The following is a 17,450-nucleotide window of genomic DNA, read 5'->3' as shown; positions in this document are numbered from 1 at the left end:
TGTGCTAATGCCTCCGGGCCCAGGAGTGTGACAGCCTCATGGGAACCTAGGAGCAGGAGGGCTGCTGGTGCGGGACAGGGCTCAGTGCTCTGCAAGGTGGCCCCCTGGAGCTCCAGGGGCCTCTGCAGATGCATGCAGTGGGGAGGTGGGGGCGGGGGCTTTTCTTCCCTGCTCCAGTGAGCACAGCTGCCGATGGTGCTTCTGAGTGACCTCACCAAGGCACCAGTGTAGTTAGTTAATGCAGAGTAGACGAAATGTGCCATACTACAGAGGGTACAGCAATGTGCATGTATACTGCACAAATAAGCAGGCGGTGAGAAAGTCAAGCGGATACAACTTCAAGACTGCCCATGCATGTGAACAAAGAAAAGACATGGGGAGAAAATCCCTGTGCTGCAAAGTACTGAGCCCATTAGCCCTCATCACCCCCTGGAGCCTTCAGTCACTGCTTCCCCTGGGGTTCCTTCAGAAAGCAAGCTGTCTGCACATTTTGTCAAATGGAGCACGAGAAAGAAGACTGTCCCACGACAGTGCTCACAGGTGCTTGGAAGGAAGACGTAATCTCAGTGTTGCACACTCAGGGATGGTGTTACTAGGGTAGTGGTTTTCCAGCAGGTATTTTCTATGCAACTAAGCCTCACCTGGTTTTGCAAAGCAAAACCACCTGCTTCCACAACAGCTGTGCTGACGGCTTCACCTAGAAGAGCAGGTGACAGGCCCGTGGGCATCACTCTGGGATGGCATCTTCTCCTCGAAGGGCAGAAGCCCCGTCCTGAGGAAGGGCACCTAGCCAGAAGTGCCCCTATTTACTGCAAGCAAATTTACAGCCACACACAACATGAATGAATGAATGAATGAATGAATGAATGAATGAATGGCAAAACAAATGAGTGAAATGAATGGGGCGCCTCCCATTTACAGGGAGACATCATTCTGCTGTTGCCATGAGGAAATTTCAGTGCAGTGGTGCCAGGTCTTCCGAGTTTTTCCAAGAGAAGTCAGAATTCTTGATCTTTGAATTATCGTTCCCAATATCTAAGCGTTGGCAGCATTTCACAACTACTATGTAGTCCGAAGAAAACATGCCTGCAGGCAGACGCTGGCCTGCAGCCCTCGCCTCTGCACTGAGGCCGAAGTCCCAAAGGAGCTATTGCTTTAGCCACCTGTGTCCTCTCACACCTTGTCCCACCCACCTCCACCAACTCTCAGACTCTTCTCCTCAAAAGTCACATTTCATGGAGAAACATAAAATGGGCTAAGGGTCTCACAGTAATTTATTTCAGCTGAGGGGTTCTAAAACTAACTAGAGGCATACCTCCTTATATTACGTTTCACTCTATTGCATTTCCCAGGCGCTGCGCTTTTACAAACTGAGGGCAAGCCCTTTGCCAGCTGAAAGGTTAGGGCTCGCTTTGTTGAGACACTCATTTTCTTCAGGGGGTCTGGAGCCGAACCTGCAACATCTCTGAGGTACGCCTGTACTGAGAGGCACTTTCTTGAAGATGAGCTTAATTTTTAAAATACTTTTAAAGGAACGGTCTTAATATCTGAGGCGCAGATGGTAGAGAAATGTTTGCCTCGGAGGGGATGGATTTGGGTTGAAATTTCAGCTCACCATCTCTTACCTCCATCACTTGGGGAAAGTGATTCAACCTCATTTAGCTTCCCATTTCTCATCTGCAAAGCGGGAGGGGGCTGGAGGGGGGGGTCATGGGACCTCAGAAACCCATACACAAGACACTCCTGGGTTTGTTGATTTAGGATAATGAATGATATTCTAATATCTGGTGCCAGTTAGGTACTCAGGAAATGTTACGCTTCTCTGAGCAGCCAATGTAATTGAAACTTACTTGCAAATGTAAAACGAGCCTCATAAAGCTTTTACACATTTAATGTTAGAAGTTTTAAAATCCGCTTTCTGCAGAAGCCCCAGTGTAGTAGGTACGTTACAACTGAGATGGGAGGAAAGGGGAAATAAAGAGGGGGAGGGGATGAACCTCAGGGACATCTGTACCTGGAGGAGGTCCTAGGATCCACTTTCAGTGCCCAGGTTCATTTACATATAAGGTGACTATGGTTTAACTGTCCAATTTAACTCCTTTGCTTATTGCTGAATCTCTTGTGTCTAGCACATTCCAAAATAAGTAAGTGTTTGCTGGTTATTTAAGTTAATAATGAACAAAGAAAGAGTGCATGGTGGGAGTTTTATCGAGCGAGGGTAACACCTGACTGGACAGTTCTGACCAGATGAGGCTGCTGTTGGAGAACTCTGGCTTCCCGGGTGGGGCCTGCAGGGTCACAGGGACCTGCCAGCAGAAGGTGCATGGTTGTAGTGCTCTGCTGTGACCATATTGAGATTCTTCATAATATTTTTAAATATGTTTTTATTGATATTTTAGAGAGAGAGGAAGGGAGAGAGAGAGAGAAACATCAATGTAAGAGAGATAAATCTATTGACTGCCTCCTGCATGCCCCTACTGGGATCGAACCCACAACCAGGGCACTTTCCTTGACCTGGAATCAAACCGGGACCTCTCATTCCATGGGACAGGCTCAATCCACTGAGCCACACCGGCCGGGCGAGATTCTTAATAATTTTTGAACTCGGGGCTCTGCATATTATGTAGCCAGTCCTAATTGGAGAGTTTCATCAGTAAATATAGAAATGTCAGTACATAAACTGAAGGGTACAAACTCATGGCCCCTGGACTTGATCAAATATTTTTGGCCCAGAGAGTGGTTATTTTTAATATAAATACATTTTTATTTAGAATAGTTTTAGATTTACCCAAAAGTTGACAAGATCCTACAGCGAGTTCCCCCATATCCCTCACCCGGTTTCCAACATCTTAATTCATATTTACACTCACGATACATTCGTCATAACTAAGGAACTAACCTCAGCACGTTCTGTGAATTAAACTCCGTACAGGATTCAGATTTTGCCACGTTTTCCCAGTGCCCTTTTTCTGTTCCTGGACTCCATCCAGGACACCACATGAGGTTCAGCCCTCAGACCCCCTTAGGCTCTCCTGGGCTATGCTATTTTCTCACACGTGCCTTGTTTAGGACGACTTGGACAATTTTAGGTAGTACTTGTCAGATAGTTTGTAGACTGTCCCTCGATCTGGGCTTATGGGAATGAGACCCCAGAGGTGAAGTAACGTCTTCATCACAAGTATCAAAGGCATAGGCCATGAACATGACTCATCCCTGATGTCGTTGGCCTTGGCCACCCGGTCAGTGCAGTGCTTACCAGGTTTCTCCACTCTGTTCTCCCGGCCTCCCTGTCCATGCTGTACTCTGTGGAAGCAAGTGCCCTGTGCCCCACAGCCAGGGACGGGGAAGGGAGCCTCACCTCCTCCTGGCCGGCACTGCAGGGCGCTCCAGGCCGTCTTGTACATGTCCTGCCCAGCCCTACATTCTGCCGTCTCTCCACGGAGCGGCGATTCCGCTGACTGAAGAATGACGCTGCCAACAGATCTGGGTGTAGCACGTGCCCATTGCTACCAGGGTGTTTTTTATTTTCCCAACGTACATTAAAATTTTCAAGAATTAAGCTGTCATCTTATGGAGAGTCAATTTTTCTTGGCTGAGTTAACTATACATAAAAATAAATAATGTTCATAAGTAGAATGTTTTCAAAATTTTCTTAATGTTTTTGAATTGCCAACATTTAACGAGGAAGAGATTTCACACTAGTACCTAGACGTCTGGACTCCCTTGAAAGACCAGAAAGTCCAGCAGTCCTGGCCCCATCCTCCTGCTGGACAGCAGGAGTGAAGGCAGAGGCTCTTCTCCTTTCCTGCACGAAGCACTCTCCAGGGCGCCACAGTCTGCACCACCCCCTATTGCCTTCCGCCCAGCTTCCTTGACTCTTTTCTGTTCCTTTGTGACCCTGAAAGGCATTTGAATCCGCGAGTCCTGGTTCTGACATATTTGAGTAGGTAAATTACAGACACAGAGGTCCCCCTTTATTGGCAGTTTTCTTTTCCACCGTTTCAGTTACCCGTGGTCGACTGAGGTGTGAACATATTAAATGGAAAATTCCAGAAGTAAACAATTTATAAGTTTTGAGTTGTGCGTCGTTCTGATTAGTGTGATGAAATCTCCTGTTGTCCACTCTGTCCCACCTGGGACGTCCATCATCCCTTCACCCAGCAAATCCACCTGTAGATGCTCCTGGCCTGTCAGTCACTGAGTAGCCATCTCCAATAGCAGGACAGTTGTCAGAGAGAGAGGCCACATTGACATGACTTTTATTCCAGTAGATTGTTCTAATTGTTCTGTTTTATTAGTAGTTCTTGTTGTTAATCTCTTGCTGTGCCTTATAAATTTAACTTTATTATAGGTTCGTATGAATAAGGAAAATCATAGGGTTTCATAGTATTTGAGGTTTTAAGCATCCATTGGGGGTCTTGGAACATATCCCACGAATTTAGCTCTACATTGACCCGAAGTGAGCCAGGGAGAAAATCTTCTCTCTGGAGGGCAAGATGGGAGGATCCAGAGATGACGATGGAGAGAAACACATGTGTGAAACCGAAAAGGGCCTCGCCTGCCGGTGAGACAGCTCTGATTCTACCTGGACGCAGCAGGAAGCAGCTTTAGAATTTCATGCAGGAAGACAACTGTCTCGTTAGGTTTGCCTGTGGGAAGAGCCGGGACCTGCCAGGTGGAGAGTGGGGCAATCTCTGCGTAGAGGGAGGGAGCCCAGTTAGGGGGGAGCTGCAGCCAACCAGACAGGAGGTGACGGCAGCTTCGGAGAAAGAAGCGGCAGTCGGGTTGGAGAGAAATCTCTAGATTAGAAATTCTTCAGATGAGACTTAGAAACTGTTCAGACAAGACTTGGTGTGGATGGCCCTTCAAATAACGGAGGAAATATTCTGCTGGTGAATAAAGAAAAGTTGTGTTTGTTAAGATACTCACTGTCTGTCATCCACAGCAAGGAGGCTGGGTCATTTTCAGATTCTGACTGGGGCTCGTGATCAAAGTCCTGGCCCTTCTGCCTCTCTTTCCGGTGCCGAAGAAGCGCACTGACGTGTTCTCAGCTCCCACATCTCATCTGCCCATTGGATGTTCAGCCAGCTCTGCAGGTCTGAATGAGCTTGAGTTCGTGTTTATGGCTTTTATTGTCAATCCACAGTGAATACCTTTCTCAGGTCGTATTGGGCCTTTCTTCATCCACCACCAGCTCTGTGCGATGATGGCAGAGGGCGAAGGCAGCCATCCGAGAGGGGATGGAGACAGGAACAGCCTCCCAGCCGAGCAGGGGCTCTGGGGGGCGGAGGGAAGTGTGACAACGGCCAGCTGACTGTACGCTCCTCCTTCCGGTGGCCGAAACCGCACTCCCCTGCCCTGCCGGCACATGGCACGTCGGAAAGAATTAACAGTCTGCTGAGAACATGTCGTCACATGCTGGTCTATTTTTCTTTCTTTTGGTCTAACCACTGATAACAGGTCAGAGGGCACCCAGGGGGCGCGGGGGCAGGGCAGAGGGACCTGGAGAATAGAGTAGTAGCCAGTTTATTTCTAACCAGTTGCAGCTGTCTGCTTGTTTGGGGACTTTTTCTAGGCAGAGGAACAAAGTCTTGCTTCACGGGGTTGTTTTCCTTGGCGTGATGAACGGGCTCTTTCTTGAGGAGCGCACTGACATAACACAAAACATCTGCTTGGAGGAAGCACAAGAGCGTGAGGCTTCTTTAGATAAACAGACATTTTACAGGAGGCAAGACGATGTGCGTGGAGTGGGCAGGACAGTGAACTAAGAGAGAGGGGGGTGTTTCTTTTTATCCTCACCCGAGGACATTTTTCCTTTTTTTTTTTTTTTTTTTGTTCAGATACAGTGGGAGGGAGAGAGAGAAAGAAAGAGAGAGAAATATCAACCTGAAAGGGACACATTGAGTGGCTGCCTCCCGCAGGACCCCAACCAGGGCCGGGGACAAATCGCAACCGAGGTACGTGCCCTTGACCGGAGTTGAACCTGAGACTCATTGGTCCACAGGCCGAAGCTCTAACCGCTGAGCCAAACGGCCAGGGCAAGGGGGGTGTGTTTGTAAGAAACAGATCTGTCTTAGCTGCTGTCGTTGTTTTTCCCTTGTGATCCAGTTAGTTGCATTTTGTTTTGTAAGTGTCTTGGAAATGGTATGTTCTCAGCTGCCAGAGGTCTGTTTTCTTTTCCCATGTGGGTGGGATGTTGTTTTTATTCACGAGCTCTTGAGAATGAGAGATTTTTATGGCCTGTGAGGGGTTTTCACACCTGCACTCCTGTTGTTGAACTCCAAAGACAAAGGGACAGCACAACCACTCTCCGACATGAGTGACAGTTTTGAGGAGAAATGTGGGCATTTGGGGTTGTTGTAGCTGACATGCCATCCGGGGTCCCCCAAGGACTGCCCGGGGCCTTAGGGTTCATTGTGTGTCACGTGGAAACTGCCTGCACAGCTCGGGATGTTCCCGTAGATCACATTGGTCCAAATCCACCTTCCGGGAAAGCGTTTGCCCGGTGGAGACCGGCAGCTGCCCTGTCCTTCCCGTAGATCACATTGGCTCCAAATCCAGCTTCCGGGAAAGCGTTTTCCCGGTGGAGACCAGCAGCGGCCCTGTCCTGCCTCGCCTGCCCCTCCCCACCCGGCCTTGACCAGGAGGAGCCCACCTTCGCACAACAGGAAGGTCAGTGACATCGCTGCCTCACTGAAGGCCTCGGGCACTGTGCTTCCTGTTGAGTCCTCACAATCTCCCCAGCACTGGGTAGCACTACCCCCATTCCTCAGATAAGAAACTGAGCCTTTTATTTTATTTTATTTTATTTTTTATTTTTATTGATTTTTTTTTTAAAGAGAGAAAGGAAAGGAGAGAGAAACATCAATGTGTCGTTCCACCTGTTTATGCATGCATCGTTTGGTTCTTGTATATGCCCTGACCCGGGACCGAACCTGAAAACTTAGTGTATCGGGACAGTGTTCAAACCTGCTCAGCTGCGCGGCTAGGGCCACGGCCTTTTAGAGGTGGGCAGCTCCCCAAGGGCACGAAGTCCCACAGCGGCAAAGAGAGCCCAGCAGGATGGCCCCAGTGCCAGACGCTTCACCACTGTCCTCACCCCGACGACACACGTCTGGGGAAGTCACCAAACCTCCCTTCTCCACTTTCCTCTTCTAACAAGTTCTGCCTCCCCAGTTCTGCCAGCTGGATGAGCGACACGAGGGGCCTGTGAGCGCCCTGCCAGGTGTCCTGGCCGAGTGTCCAGGCGCCCGCGCTCCTGCCCTGCGCGGTGCGCGGTCCTCGGGGAGTGCCAGGCCCGCATTGCACAGATAAGTGTGGAGTTACCATCCAGGATCCGTGCTCGGGAAAGTTTCCAAGCAGAGAGTGGACACGGAGAGCCCGGGTCGGGGGATGAGGGACACGTTTGAGCTGAGCTCCTAAGGAAGTGGAGGCAGGAACCAGGTGTATGACGAGGTGGGATGTGTGCCAGCTGCTGTGACCCTGGGCTGTCTGGGGACGGGCCTCTGGCACCCTGCAGACAGCCTCTTAGCCCCGGCTGTCCACACCACCTGGCCTTGTTTGACTTTGGGACCTTGGTCGCAGTCTGTGCCCTCTCATTCGGAGCATCCCTGCACTCTGAGGGCTTCACCCCTTTGCAAGCCTCTGTACCAGGCCAGCAGGGAACCTACTTTCTTTCAGGGGTGCTCAGAACGGGGCATCTGAGGGCTCTGGGGAAAGGAGGCGAAAGAAAGAGAAAGAAAGAAAATGGACTGAAGCTCAGACATTACTGGAATTTTTATTAAATTTTGTTTGGGAGAAAGGAGATTTACTGAGTTAGAGATGAAAGGGAAATCAGCATGGGGCCCCAGAAAAGTTATGATATCCCACGCTCGATTTAGCTCTCACACTGCCTGTGGCCGGGCGATCAGAACGCTGCGGTTAGACACATTCATAAACTCTGCGGCGCTCTCGCCGACGCTGGTTCTGGCTGAGCACAGGGGGAGAGCCTGGGCTGCCTTGTCGGCTTTCAAGAGAGACTCCAGGCCCCCAAGGCTCACTTCCTTGGCGGGCTCCACCCCAACTTTCTGGTCTGCCTCCCCCTTGGCCCCAATCATCCCACAAACCTTAGTCCTGCTTGGAGTCTCATTGTTAAGCAAATTCCTGGTGCAACCTCATGAGTGAGCAATTGGGGATTCTGACCTCTGTCTAGGCCTCCTGCCTCGGCTCCTGCTGGACCTGAGCTCAGCCTGGCCCTGTTCTAGGTTCACTAAACTCCATTTCAGGACTGACCCATTTGCAAAAACCAAGCCCCCTCCCCTGACCCAAGGCCATCCCGGTCCCAGGTCGTCCCTGATGTCTGTCTGTGCAACACTCATCTGAATACATTTCCTCGTTTTGAGCCCACTTCTTGGAGCCTGAAATTTCCCTGCTTGAATCTGAGAGTCAGACTGTGGCTGAGGGTGGGATAGACCAAGGTGATCAGAGTTGAGTTCATGCCTGCAGATCACTTAGAACCCTCTAATCAGAGGTTGTTTTCCATGTTGTCAGCACATGGCTGTCCGGGGTTATTGTCGGATGGCTCGTCTGGGTTATTACAAGACTAGTTAAACTTTAACTCCAAACTCTTCAAACGTGTGATCTTTTGAGACTGCTGGTTAACATTTTCTGGACTCACTTTCTAATTGAATACAAGGACTGAAAATTAACTATCACCATTTGGAAAAAAAGGCAAAGGGAAGTTTTCATGATAAAAAGAGAAGAGTTTCAGATTCTTTCTTCCCACACCCTAAACTAGATCACGCGGTGGCCAGGCCAAGACCACATCAACACCCTGGCGAGAAGCTATCATTTCTTCTGTAGTCTGTTTTCCTCCCCCAAATAGGAGATGATGGATTCACATCTTGACTAAATAAGATCACTGCTCTTTTATGGTTCAATCTTGATGGATGAGTACTCCCTACCTAGCCCTGTGCCAGGTGCTTTTAAAGGTGGAGAAGTATAAACAGTTCCTTTGTTCAGAGAACTTAAAGTAATACAAGACGTAAGTATGAGGAACTTGTAGAAAGTAATACAAGGCCGAATGTGACCCCGTGCTTAACTGAATACCTGCCAAGCTACGTTCTTTGCAAGTTCAGAGTTAATGTGCAATACCAAGACCACTGTCCCAAAAATAAATACACAGGAGGAGTCTGATTCCAACAGGTGTTACAGAGAACGTTTGGTCTCCATGGGATACTTAAACTAACAGTTCACAAAAGAGTGCTTACTACCTGCGAGGCATTAGCAAAGCCTTTTATGTGTGTATTGAGTCCTCCCAACAACCTCCTGAGCTACTGATAACGTTAATATTCCTGTTTCCTTCAGCTGGGGAAACTGAGACTTGGAGACACTAAGCCATTTGCATATGGCTGTACTGTTATCGGTGGTAGAGCCAGAAACGGAACCTGCGAAGTCTGAGTATAGCCTGTGTTTTAAATCAGTGAATGTTATGGGGCAGGGACCAGAGTTACATAGAACTTTTTCCTATAGAAATTCTCAGAGCCTTTACTGTGTTCAGGAATACTGTAAAACCTCTATGAAAAAGTGACATTTTTGCAAATGTATTTGACCTCATGATCCTCTTTTTTAGCCAAGGATCTCCGAGGATTAGTGACCGTGAAAACATACCTAGAGCGGAGCATCCACAGAATCTTATGTGCTTGACAGAAGGAGGGTGGCTACGGTCCTGAGCTAGGTCAGGGCTGCCTTGGGGACCACACAGGCTGCCCTTGGCCCCGACCCAGACATGGCATCGCCCCTCAGGTTCAGGCTGCTATTTGTAACCAGCCCAGTGTCCATTTTAAACGGTTCACTAGCCTTTCACTCTCCTCCTGCTGGACTATATTCTCTTAAAGCAAACAGACGGACTAACGGCATCAGACCTGCACCTCTCAGGCCTCACGCCAGTTCCCCTGTCTGGGGCTATTCAGTGGAGACTGGATACTTCTGAGTGGTGTCATAGAGACAAAGCCTCTCGTGTCAATTCGTTTTTGTGATCTGGCCCTCTGGGTCTGTCAGGGGAGGGAGCGGTCAGCAGGGCTGAATCTTGCCCTGTCTGGCTCGCAGGAGGTTAGTGACACAGGGTAAGAGTTCCACTGCCCACCTTCTGAAGGTTTAATGAAAATACACACACATATACACACATAAACACACACTCATATACACATACACAAATAGACACACACATGCACACATAAACACACAGACACTCACACATATACACACATGCATACATACACACGATGCACGCTGAACATGTCCTGACTCGAGCCATTTGCAACGTGTGCTTTTGAAGAATGGATCCCATGTGAGGGAGACAATGATGGGAGAGTCAGGCCAGCTGAGCAGCCAGAGCAGAAGGGTTCTGAGCCCAAGGTCCTACCTGCCCGAGGAGTTCCGGTGGAAATAACAGAAGTGGAACTCCGTCCCGAAGCTCCCACTGAGGGCCAGGCAGCATGCAGGTGCCATTCTGAGAACACGGCAGAGTACGTTTCTCTCCACACTGAAGTGGAGTGGGGAGGCGTTTGCCTGGACACTGGTGAGTTAGGGTTGCGGAGCTGGGATTTTAAACGAGGTCTTCGGACTTCAAAACCAGCTCCTCTAAAGATAATTCCCAGCCATAGCCTCAAGAGGAGAGGCGAGAGCAAACCAAGATCAAGGCCAAAGGCAAGGTCAGAGTCCAGAGGTGGAATGGAGGGCAGAGCCAGGAGCTCAGGGCTTATCCGAAGTAGGGATGCTAGTCTGTTTCCTCACCTGTGAGGTGGGAACAGTAATATCCATCTTCATGGTCATCCACGTAAAGCACTTGGCACAGTCCCTAGAGCACAGTAAGTACTCAGTAAATGTTGGCTTTTACTCTTCGTCTCAGATCCATGGTCTAAAGGTACGGACAGAGAAAGCACATTCTCCCTGAGGGCTGAGATCGTCTGAGCTGACCTCTCTCACCTCAGTTCTGTGGCTGCCTAGGGTGCAGACATTTTTCACCCTTCTTGCCCTTTTCTTTTCTAAATTGTATTTTTGTGCCAGTGAAGTGTAACCTGTAGATGCCTCATTGGGCTGATCAGCAGAGCTATGTCTCTGTCCTTGGCAGAGAGGGTCGCCCTTCTCCAAACACATCAGCTCTTTTGGTTTTAGAGGCCAGCTGACTTGGCCCAAATCCAGGCCCTGCTGCCAGCTAAGTGGCCTGGAGCCAGTGCAGCCACGGAGCCTCAGCGTCCCCGTCCGTGACGTGGGAGGAGTCAGGCCTGCTCCACACACAGCTGCGAAGGTAACACATGGCAGCCCCCTGGCACTGTGTGGCTGCAGGCTCCCCTCCTAACGGAGCACACTTGTCTTCGAGGGAATTCTATCCCCTTTGGGACTCAAGCTTCTCAGAAGACTCCAGTCCCCTTCCAGCCTGCAGCAGGGGTTCTCACCGGCCCCCCTTCAGCAGAGGAAACAGCCCATAAACTCTTTGAGGGGCACCCTCCCCTCCCACTCAGTTTTACCTCCCCCCACCCTCACCCCCAGCTCCCAGCATCTGTTGCCCAGACAGTCAGCTGCCAAGCTGTGCCCAGGTCTCTCCCTGGGTTCATTTGATATGTTGTCACTTGGTTTTTGAAGAAAAGCCGGTATCAGTGCTGGGCCCTGGGGAGGCAGATTCCGCCTCTGCCAACTGCCAGCCGTGAGCCGTCTCTCGTCTTGCCCTGGGAGTCCCAGGTGATCCCGTGACAGAGTGTCTCTTACCAGACAGCTGCCACTGGGACCCCGCGGAGGCACAGGCAGCAAACCCCAGGCTTTGTGGGGACTAGGGGCATGCCCTGAGCACAGCTCTGCAATTCTGTTGAAAGGCTGCTGGTCATGTCTACCTTTCGTGATAAGGGCAACTGTTGTCTCATAACAACAGCTAGGTGCTGCGACCTTGCCTTGCAGAGAGAGGGGGACCATTCCCCCTCAATGAACGCTCGCTCTGTTCTAGGCACTGGAGGGGGATTTGCCCTGGGTCCCCGCCCCCCCTAGCCATGCCAGGAAGGCCTTACCATGGCACAGGCGCCACTTCTAACCCTCACAGATCTGCATCCTACACACAGAAACACGGCGGTCAGAGGGGCCCACTGCGGCTGGAAAGGAGCAGAGCAGGAATTCAAAGCTGGTTCGCTCAGGAACCGGTAACGTGTCGTCACCGGCAGGCGGTGTAACAAGAGCTGCAGAGTGTGAGAGAGAGGAAGCTGCTCGGGAATCTGCTGCGCGGCCTGACCAAGCGGGAGGTCTGTGTTCGGAGGGGATGTGGGCGCCTGTCCGACCACGCCTGCCTGTGTCACGGAAGGCGGCCCTGGGCTCTCACCCTCCTCCAGGCCGTGCAGTGCGCAGTGCTCCCGAGCCTGCTGCCTTTCCACCGCAGACTGACCCTCCGCGGCGACTGCATCAGAATGTGCGTCCTGGAACCGGCCGGCGAAGCTCATCCGGAAAGATGCTTTGTTTGGAGCGGTGGTGTTTTTAAAAATTTCAGATTAATTGCTAACTTTTTTTTTTTTAATGCAGCAAGTCACATAGAGCTCCAGATTATTTAATTACCTCGAAAACTCCCGAGCTGTGATGGCCCTGGGCCTCCATCCCCACAGGCCGCCACTGGTCGGAGTTGGTTTGCCACAGTCCCCACACCCAGCAGTCTGTGCCGGGCCGCCGCCTCCGGGAGGCATCGCCCTTCTCCCACCAGCTTCTCACCCTGGAGGGGAGAGGGAATGAATGTCCTGTGCTCCATCAAGTGGGAAACAATTAAAGGGCCGTAAGGGAGACTACGTGTTTCTGTGTAAAAATAAATATTTCTGCACATGTATTTCTACCAAATAAAACATAACCAAAGAAACAGACCAGGCCGTTTTTTTGGGGAGGGAGGGGGGTCTCTTCCTGGCTGTTTGGGTATTTGATTTTAACACTTCTTTAGGGGCTGTTGGACCCAGTTGCGCGCCTGCAGGGTGGCCTGGGACCCCAGGCCCAGAACTGCCCCTCAGCCTCCTGCACAGCCCTGGGGAAGCTGAAGCTTTCCCCATCATGGTTCTGATCTTTTATTTTTTTTTCCTTCTCTAGGTGTTCCCTTCCCAAAGAACTTCCTCCAGATCTGCAAGAAGATCCTGTGCCGCCTTTTCCGGGTCTTTGTCCACGTCTACATCCACCACTTTGACCGGGTGATCGTGATGGGCGCCGAGGCCCATGTCAACACCTGCTACAAACACTTCTATTACTTCGTCACAGAGATGAACCTCATAGACCGCAAGGAGCTGGAGCCCTTGGTGAGTGGCACCGTACAGGGATGGCGCCCGGCCCCCGGAGCCCCGCTATTTGTCACGGTGCCCTTCCAGACCCAGGCCAAATCCCCACTAATAAGCACTTGTTAGCTGAAGGATTGCAGAATTGGATAGGCTGTAGAGGTCACTTAAAGGTCAGAGGGTGCCAAGATGTCCATGGCCACCAAATAAGGGTCTTAGCCCTGACCAGTGGCTCAGTTGGTTGGAGCATTTTCCCTACACCAAAAGGTGGTGGGTTTGTTTCCTCGGGGCACATACCCAGGTTGCAGGTTGATCCCTAGTCAGGGCGCTTATGGGAAGCATCAGATGGGTGTTTCTCACATTGATGTTTCTCTCTTACATCTTTGTCTCTCTCTTTCTCTCTCTCTCTCTGTCTCTCTCTCTCTCCCCCCTTGCTCTCTCTAAAATCAATGAAAAATAAAATAAAATAGAAAAAGTAAGGGTCTTAAATTCCCCTCAGAGAGGTGGCAGAATATAATGGGATTGCAATGGTTCGGGCCGAAGGGAGTAGCTTTAATTCTTAGCTCCAAACCAGTCACCTAATTACTTAATCCCTGAAGTGGACACCTTTGATCTCTCCTGTCATCTCTTACACTGTCATCAAAAGATGATCAGAAGCATTTTTTCAGTCGGTAAACAAACATTGAGTACCTACTGCTAGGCAGACAAGGTCAAGTACAACTGCCTTTGAGTAGCTTTTACTCCAGAGATGGAGACAGAAGTGAGCCTGGACAAGGCCTGTGATGTGGTTTTAATAGACTGTATTAGAACCCAGAACGTTCGATACAAAACTTTGCTGTATCGTGTAGGTGAAGGGGACTACGCTCATCTCCTTTGTAAATTATTTTTGCAGTTGGACTTAATCTGCACTTTAAAAATCAAAGCCCAGGGGCCTGTCATCTTTGTGACATGTGGTATCTTAATGTGAAGCCCCATCACAGCTATTTTAGGCAGCTCTACGGAGTACTTTTTTAGCCAAAATAATACACTGTTTTATGGTAAAATCATGCTTTCTTCTTGAAACATTAAAGTGGCAGTTTTTCTAAATGTAGCTGGTAGAGCAGCTAAATTCCATCCAAGTGCAGCTGAATCGTGGCCAGAAGGCAGGGGCCAGGCTGTCATCCTTCGAGCTACCTTATCATCCTTTCTCTTTATGTGCATGTTTCTAAAATATAGCTTTCACTGTTATTTATGTATGGCGAGGCCTGCAGATCCAACTATCAAAAGATAGTTTGTTATGCTCACAAACCCCAAGAGAAGGGGCGCATTCTTCACGGGGGCCACACAGGGAAGCAGCCGGGCCGGTCAGAGGCAGAGGGAGCAGGGAAATGTGGGCATGAGTCTTTATGGTGGTTTCCCTGGGGAGGAACGGGTACGGGTACGGCGGAGGGTGAGTGAGTTTAAGGTGGATTCCTTTGAATAATTGCAGTGGGCTCTGGGCCTCTGGGCTACCCTGGTTGTCTGGCACCTGGCCCTGGGGTGAGGAGGGCAGGGCAATGTTAACCTGTGTGAGAGGAGATAGGGAAGGGGGTTGGGGTGTGGGTTCTGTTGGTTTGTATTGATTAGTGAGTAAACAGCTTGAGGGTGAGTTATTTCCTATCTCCAGGAATTGGACTGCCCCTGGGACCTCCACCATCAGTAAGACCCCAGATGTTAAAGGAGTCCAAATACAAAAAGTAAAAGACTTGTTTAACACAGGGCCTGCATCTGGCAAAGAAGGTTTGGTGAATTCATTGGTCACCTTTAGAGTTTCTGAACTTGAAATCGTTATAATGCTAGGAGAGTACCTGGTAAAATATTTTTCTTTGCATCACTCAAGAATTCTGGGAGACAGAAAGACTTTCTGGGTACAATTGAGATATGTCATTGGCTAAAGAAGTGCTCATTTTCTTCATTTTTATTTATAGCAGCTTTTTAGAAAGCTCGCGGGGGCAGGAAATACGATGTCTCTAAATTTGGTGGAAAGAAGCTGAAGTGCATCATGAGAGTTTTGCTAGTTGTCCTGGGTAAAGCCTGCTGGGGAAAGAGCTACTTCCGGAAGAAAAGGTCGTGCGAAGAGATCAAGGCAGTTAAGATGCAGGAGAGAGCGATAAAGCTAATTCTCGGAAATGTCAAGGATGAAGGAAAGCGTGGTAGGGGCCATGTAACCGAAGAGAACAGAGAACTACTCTGATCTCACGGAGAATGCAGTTCTGCTTTTGGAGAGTTTTGTCCTCTTCTGTTGGCACGTTCGGGTGGAGGGGAAAGACCTTCCTCTGACAGGGGTCCCCAGGAGGAAGAAGCTCTCCTAAGCACGCACTGTTTGGGTTCCACTGAGCTAAAGGAGCAGAAACATCAGACAGGTAGATCTGAAAATCAATTTCTACCTGTACGGAAACATAACGTCCATTGCTGGATGGACAAAGCTGATGTAAGTCAGCAGGCAGAGAAAGTCCTTTCTTTGCCATCAGACAACTTTGTTATTTTCTGAAGAAGAGGCCACAGGCGTTCTGTCACCTGGCCATGAGGAGCTGGCTGAAGTCTCAGAGTCACAGAAAGGCCCCCCAAACCCTGTATTCTAGATAAGAACTTCTTTGGGGAAAACAGAAATGTAGTTGGATTAATCAGGAATTATTAACAGTGGAAGTGAGTAAGAAGAGCATCAGGGTTTTCCCCCCTGAAGCTTATATTTCTTGCTTCAAACAGTGTCCTTCCTACCCTTATGCTCTGTTAATTATATTACAGGGAGACTCATTTTAACGTTTTTACATAGTAACAGCAGTGTTTTTAATGCTTAATTATCTGAAATTATGTATTTATTTTTACCCAAACCAAAACCTATAAAGTAAAAGAAAAAACATCGGGCTCCGGATACTTAGCATAGCCCAGCGTACCTGTGAATTGTTGTCACTGAAGGGAGCTCTTTTAATAGCTGGCAGCACCGAACACCTGACATCTAAATCTACTGTTGCAATGTCACATATCAGCATTAGTCACAGCGTATCAAATCACACATTTTGATTTGATTTGAATATATCAAGTAGCAGTACATGCAAAGTAAGTGGTTCAAATGTTCTAAGTACATAAGAACGATATATTTTGAGAATTTACAAATGCACTCTTAAAAATGCCCTCTCTGGTATAGTTCAGTGGATCGAGCGTGGGCTTGAACACTGGAGGGTCATGGGTTCGATTCCTGGTCAATGGCACAAAGGGCATGTACCTGGGTTGCAGGTTCAATCTCCAGCCCCAGTTGGAGACCCGTGTGGGAGGCAACCAATCGATGTTTCTCTCTCACATCAATGTTTCTCTCTGTCTCTCTCCCTCCCTCTCTCCCTTCCATTCTCTCTAAAAAAATCCGTGAAAAAATGGTCTTCGGGTGAGGATTAACAACAAAAAAAACCCTAAAAGTAAAATAATGACTGCTGCTCATCTTCAGCCCTTGAAGGATGACAGCGAAGTCAGGCATTTAGCTTCACAGTCTAGTCGTACATTCTTTAGACTCAAATGCAGCTGAGGACCAAAGGACAGACTTTTCCGACCAGTTTCCCTTGGCACATCGGCCTTTCCAGCATTCCCTCACCTCCAGTGGGACAGTCCTGCTGTCGTGCCTGGGGATCCCACAGTTTAGAATCAGGGACCCCACCTCCTGTCTCTCTCCACCATGCCTTCATCACGTGCACCCACACTCCCCTGCCCCAGAGCCACCCAGCGGTGTTTGTGTGGTGTTGACTGGGTGTCTAGCACACTATGTTGAGGGTCCAGCTCCCCACAAGGGTACAGATTCCGTTTCAGACAGTGCCGGGAACAAAGCTCAAGTCTCTGGATGCAGACCCTGGAGACTTCTATTACTAACTTGCAATCCTGAACAAGACAGTAGTTGACTTTTCAAAGCATCATTTCCTTCATTCATAGAATGAGTATAATAATAGAATTGTCGTAAAAATTAAATGGTTTAGTCGCACAGTAGGAGCTCAGGAAATGTTAGCTGCGAAGTGGGATGATGAAGGTGAAGTAGCTGGCGTCTGGTAAGCAGACGTCCCCTCAGGCTCCCTTCTCCAGGTCCGTGGCCTCTGCCCTCTTAGTGATCCCTGGGTAGCCTGGCAGCAGACCCAGCTCGCTGTGTCCGTGTCTCCCTCTTTGAGGGCTGGGAGTGTACATGACGCA

At 49.4% G+C, this 17,450-nt stretch overlaps 1 protein-coding gene across 12 annotated transcripts in view; it reads left to right on the top strand.

The window, feature by feature from the left end:
- MOB3B (MOB kinase activator 3B) overlaps positions 1 to 17,450 on the top strand; it is a 167,832-nt gene that overhangs the window by 121,655 nt on the left and 28,727 nt on the right. For all 12 annotated transcript variants that reach the window (XM_036261899.1, XM_036261896.1, XM_036261898.1 and 9 more), the window contains one exon: positions 13,087 to 13,289. In XM_036261899.1, the coding sequence (XP_036117792.1) occupies positions 13,087 to 13,289 (203 nt within the window). The remainder of the gene's footprint in view (positions 1 to 13,086; positions 13,290 to 17,450) is intronic.

This window comes from Molossus molossus, unplaced genomic scaffold, assembly GCF_014108415.1.
Source record: "Molossus molossus isolate mMolMol1 unplaced genomic scaffold, mMolMol1.p scaffold_m16_p_14, whole genome shotgun sequence".
NCBI lineage: Eukaryota > Metazoa > Chordata > Mammalia > Chiroptera > Molossidae > Molossus > Molossus molossus.
Note: the sequence above shows the minus strand (reverse complement) of the source record. Positions and strands in the feature narration are given on the sequence as shown.